This window comes from Bos grunniens, chromosome 15 (assembly GCF_055505025.1).
Source record: "Bos grunniens cultivar Pamir isolate PY7600 chromosome 15, Bosgru_T2T1.0, whole genome shotgun sequence".
Lineage (NCBI taxonomy): Eukaryota > Metazoa > Chordata > Mammalia > Artiodactyla > Bovidae > Bos > Bos grunniens.
In genome coordinates this window covers 82,740,132-82,745,590 of record NC_141179.1, presented here as the reverse complement: position 1 = coordinate 82,745,590, position 5,459 = coordinate 82,740,132, and the positions used below count along the sequence as shown (strand labels likewise).

Genomic DNA, 5,459 nt, shown 5'->3' with positions numbered 1-5,459 from the left:
CCTCTGTTTCCCCCTTCTCCTACCCTCAAGCTTTCCCAGTATCAGGGTCTTTTCCAATGAATTGGCTTTTTTCCCCCTTTGTCTTTATCAGCAGTGCTGCTATGGCTGATATATGTGAAATATTAGCCATGGATGTGAAATATTAGTTCCCTGACTAAGGATCGAACTTGCCTCCCCCTGCATTGAAAGCACGGAGTCTTAACCACTGACCTGCCAGGGAAGTCCTATAACAAATCTCACATTTAACAGATTTTTCCGATGATTTTGCATGTCTCTTTCCATCTCTGAACTTCAGTTTCAATCATTTATGAGGATAGAAGATTGGGTTATAGTATCTTCAAAATCCTTAAAAGTAGAGCATTCCATGTTTCTACCAATATTTAAAAATTACCTTTTGTTATTATGCATAAGTTAATACAGAAAATTCTGATATAAGGCGATCTTGGGCATCATGCTAGTTCTAAGTTCAGATACTAACCAGGCTTTCTTTTTTCATTGCTATAGGCCATTCACATACTGCACAAATGATCCCCAAGGAGAATAGTACGGTCGTGACTGAGTTCATTCTTGCCGGGATAACTGATGACCCACAACTGCAGATCCCACTCTTTCTAGTGTTCACACTCATCTACCTCCTCACTCTGGTTGGGAACCTGGGGGTGATCACGTTGATCCTGCTGGACTCTCGTCTCCACACTCCCATGTACGTCTTCCTCAGCCACCTCTCCCTGATGGACTTTGGTTACTCCACAGCCGTCACTCCCAAAGTGATGGCTGGATTCCTCACGGGAGACAAGGTCATTTCCTACAAAGCTTGTGCTGCTCAGTTGTATTTTTTTGCTGTCTTTCTGATTGTAGAAACTTTTCTCTTGGCCTCAATGGCCTATGACCGTCATGCTGCAGTGTGTAAGCCACTCCATTACACCAACATCATGACACCAAGGGTGTGTGCTTGGATGGTCGTAGGATGCTATGTCTTTGGTTTTCTGGAGGCCTCTGTTCACACTTGGAATGCATTCAGTCTCTCTTTCTGCAGATCCAATGTGATCGATCACTTCTTCTGTGATGCTACTCCTCTCCTGGCTCTCTCATGCTCAGACAGCATCAGAAGTGAGATGGTGTTTTTTATTTTGGCAGGCTTCAATATCATCTTCACTATTATGGTCATCTTGATCTCTTACCTGTTTATCTTTGTCACCATTCTGAGGGTGCACTCATCTGAAGGACATCAGAAGGCCTTTTCCACCTGTGCGTCCCACCTCACTTCCGTCTCCATCTTCTATGCGACAGGCGCTTTCATGTACCTACAGCCCGGCCCCCGCCATTCCATGAGCACAGACAAGATGGCGTCTGTGTCCTACGCCATAGTCATCCCCATGCTGAATCCGCTGATCTATAGTCTGCGGAACAAAGAGGTCAAGAGGGCGCTAAAAAAGGCTGTGGGGAAAGCAAAGTCTCCTCTAAGATACATATTTTAATTATACAGAAACAAATAAGATGGTTTGATATAGTTCAGTCAAGCTAGGGAAAGTATTGACTTGCTAGGCCAACAATTATGTAAAATTTTGACATACCTTCTCAAGTTATTTTTAAATCTGTGAAGTAAATGTGTGGGCAAAGTGAGATCTCATGAAAAATAACTTTGGAAGAGTCAACCACGAACCTGTAATTTATAAGATTTCTTTTGGATTACATTTTATTGTACATTTGCTTCCATGACCATCCACATTCACATGCACATTTATGCTCACATGCCTATTGAAGTACATGCCCACAAGCGTTTTATTCATGCAAATCACATGCAACTCATACGATTCATGGTGGACAGAAAACTGAGTTCAAGAGACAAGCTAGACTTGTCTAGTTTTATAGCATAATTTGAAAAATGCTTTTGGTGTCTGGTACATTCTTAATACATTCTTAAATGTAAACCTATATATTTTAAAATAGAAGTTATTGTTTGCTATGTGATATTAATTTTATTTTTAAAACCTTTTTACCTGAAGATAAACTCATTTCAATATTTGAACCAAACCACCTCATTCTAGATTTATTACTGAGTGCTTTTGTTTGGTTTATTCTTTTTTCAATGATAATAAGCATCATTACATGAGCATCTTTTTAAAACAATTTTATTTCTTTATGGCCGTTGTGTCTTCATTGCTTCATGCTGGCTTTCTGTAGTTGTGGTGAGTGGGGACTACTCTTCACTTCCATGCGCAGGCTTCTCATTGTGGTGGCTTCTCTTGTTTTGAAGCACAGACTCTAGGAATGCGGGCTTCAGTAGTTGCAGCTCTAGGACTCCAGGATACAGGCTCAATAGTTGTGACTCATGGGCTTAGTTGCTCCCAAGCATGTGAGATCTTCCCAGACCAAGGATGGAAGCTGTGTCCCCTGCACTGGCAGGTGGACATTCAACCACTGGACCACCAGGGAGATCACCGTATGAGCACCTCTATTTAGCTCTGTATTCATCTTTACTGACTCATTACCCAGAGGAACAGCTTCATGTGATAACTTTGATGAAAAAAGAATAGCGCATATAAGACAAGGGAAACTAAAGAAAACATATTTTAATTCACTGAAATTAAAAAACAAAACAAAACAAAAAAAACACCAGCATTTAGTTTTACAGTAAGCCTTGACTCTGTCTTCAGATGCTCAGCCCAGGATACATTTTATGTTCCTTCCTTCCTGTATACAGTCAGGTCTTCAATGGATAGATCAGGCTCAAATTAGAGGTTAAGCTTACTGATACTTACCACACTCTAAGAATAACGTAGCATGACTTTTTTTTTTAAATTTATTTCTTTTAATTGGAGGCTACTTCACAATATTGTATTGGTTTTGCCATACATCAACATGCATCCACTGCAGGTATACACGTGTTCCCCATCCTGAACCCCCCTCCCTCCTCCCTCCCTGTACCATCCCTCTGGGTCATCCCAGTGCACCAGCCCCAAGCATCCTGTATCCTGCATTGAACCTGGACTGGCGATTTGTTTCATATATGATATTATACATGTTTCAATGCCATTCTCCCAAATCATCCCACCCTCTCCCTCTCCCACAAAGTCCAAAAGATTGTTCTATACATCTGTGTCTCTTTTGCTGTCTCACATACCGGGTTATCATTACCATCTTTCTAAATTCCATATATATGCATTACTATACGGTATTGGTGTTTTTCTTTCTGGCTTACTTCACTCTGTATAATAGGCTCCAGTTTCATCCATTTCATTAGAACTGATTCAAATATATTCTTTATAATGGCTGAGTAATACTCGTGTAGCATGACTTTTAAATTTGGGTATATTAGAACACTAATTCAGAGATCTGATAACTATAAAGATATATTTTACAAAGAAAACAGTATCAAATTAATTGAGTCTAAAAAAGATTTCTTTGAATTATCAATTCACTATATACTGGTTTTTATGTGAATATTTATTTCCAGGTCAAATGATTTAGAACACATGTATAATAGAAAACATATGAGGAAGGCCCCAAGATGGCGGAGGAGTAGGACGGGGAAAACACTTTCTCCCCCACAAATTCATCAAAAGAGCATTTAAACATCGAGTAAATTCCACAAAACAACTTCTGAATGCCGGCAGAGGACATCAGGCACCCAGAAAAGCAACCCAACTCCTCAAAAGGAGGTAGGAAAAAATATTAAAGACAATAAAAGAGACAAAAGAGGGAGGGACGGAGTTCCGTCCCGGGAAGGGAGTCTTAAAAAGAGAGAAGTTTCCAAACACCAGGAAACCTTCTCACTGCCAAATCTGTGCCAAGCTTTGGAAGCACAGAGGACAACATAACAGGGAGAAAAAATAAATAAACAATTAAAACTCGCAGATTGCGAGCCCTACGGTAACTCCTCCAGCGGAGAAGCAGCGCAGACGCCTGCATCCGCCATTAGCAAGCGGGGGCTGGGCAGGGAGGCGCGGCGTGGGCTGCATCACTGAGAGTAAGAATCTGGCCCGAATACCCTGAGCGCTATCTGAGTGAAATAATTTGGGCTAGCAAACCAGACTGTGGGATATCTACCATGCGAAAAGCCAGCCCTAACCTAAGACACCGCCAGCCCGTGCACGGAACAAAGGACTAAACAGAGGTAGCCGGCTGCAAACCTTCCCCCTCCGGTGACAGGCAGCCAGAGCCGGAAGGGGGCAATCTCAGCCCCAGAGAGACATTATCTATAAAACTGGCTTCTTTGCTAACTAAAACTTATTGGGGGTCTGGACGGTCAACATCTGCCTGAGAAGGTGCGCCGGTTTTACACCCAGATAACCAAGTGGCGGGGAGGCGATAAGTCGCAGCATTGGCGCTCGCCAAACACCTCATCACCTGAGCTGCTCGGACCTGGGAAGAGCACAAAACGCAGCCCCAACTGAGTCTGCGCCTCTGAGGACTACCTGAGTGCCTGAACCTGAGCGGCTTGGACCTGGGAGGTGCATGCAGCCCAGGGCCAGCCTCGGATTGTTCCCGGAGGAACAACCTAGAGCCTGAGCAGTGTGGGCAGGGAGGCTACACGCGCCGTGAGCGGGGGCAGACCCAGTGTGGCTGAGGCACTGCAAGCGCACGCCAGTGTCATTTGTTTGCAGCATCCCTCCCTCCCTCCCCATAGCGCGACTGAACAAAGAGAAGAAATACAGCTCCACCCACCAGAACACCGACACAAGCTTCCCTAACCAGGAAACCTTGACAAGCCACCTCTACATACCCACACACAGCGAGGAAACGCCACAGTAAAGAGAACTCCACAAACTGCCAGAATACAGAAAGGACTCCCAAACTCAGCAATTTAAACAAGATGAAGAGACAGAGGAATACCCAGCAGATAAAGGAACAGGATAAATGCCCACCAAACCAAACAAAAGAGGAAGAGATAGGGAATCTACCTGATAAAGAATTCCAAATAATGATAGTGAAATTGATCCAAAATCTTGAAATTAAAATGGAATCACAGATAAATAGCCTGGAGACAAGGATTGAGAAGATGCAAGAAAGGTTTAACAAGGACCTAGAAGAAATAAAAAAGAGTCAATATATAATGAATAATGCAATAAATGAAATTAAAAACACTCTGGAGCCAACAAATAGTAGAATAACAGAGGCAGAAGATAGGATTAGTGAATTAGAAGATAGAATGGTAGAAATAAATGAATCAGAGAGGATAAAAGAAAAACGAATTAAAAGAAATGAGGACAATCTCAGAGACCTCCAGGACAATATTAAACGCTACAACATTCGAATCATAGGGGTTCCAGAAGAAGAAGACAAAAAGAAAGACCATGAGAAAATACTTGAGGAGATAATAGTTGAAAACTTCCCTAAAATGGGGAAGGAAATAATCACCCAAGTCCAAGAAACCCAGAGAGTCCCAAACAGGATAAACCCAAGGAGAAACACCCCAAGACACATATTAATCAAATTAACAAAGATCAAACACAAAG

At 42.4% G+C, this 5,459-nt stretch overlaps 1 protein-coding gene across 1 annotated transcript; it reads left to right on the top strand.

Annotated features, from left to right (window-relative positions):
• Positions 1 to 311: 311 nt before the first annotated feature.
• Positions 312 to 1,478, top strand: LOC147358832 (olfactory receptor 5B12-like). The gene has a single exon (XM_086338747.1). It carries the CDS (start codon positions 525 to 527, stop codon positions 1,476 to 1,478), a length of 954 nt encoding a protein of 317 aa, XP_086194873.1. The 5' UTR covers positions 312 to 524.
• Positions 1,479 to 5,459: the final 3,981 nt, after the last annotated feature.

What these genes read in the sequence shown, in the direction of transcription:
- LOC147358832 (XM_086338747.1), top strand. Translation starts at nt 525, where the DNA reads ATGATCCCCAAGGAGAATAGTACGGTCGTGACTGAGTTCATTCTTGCC.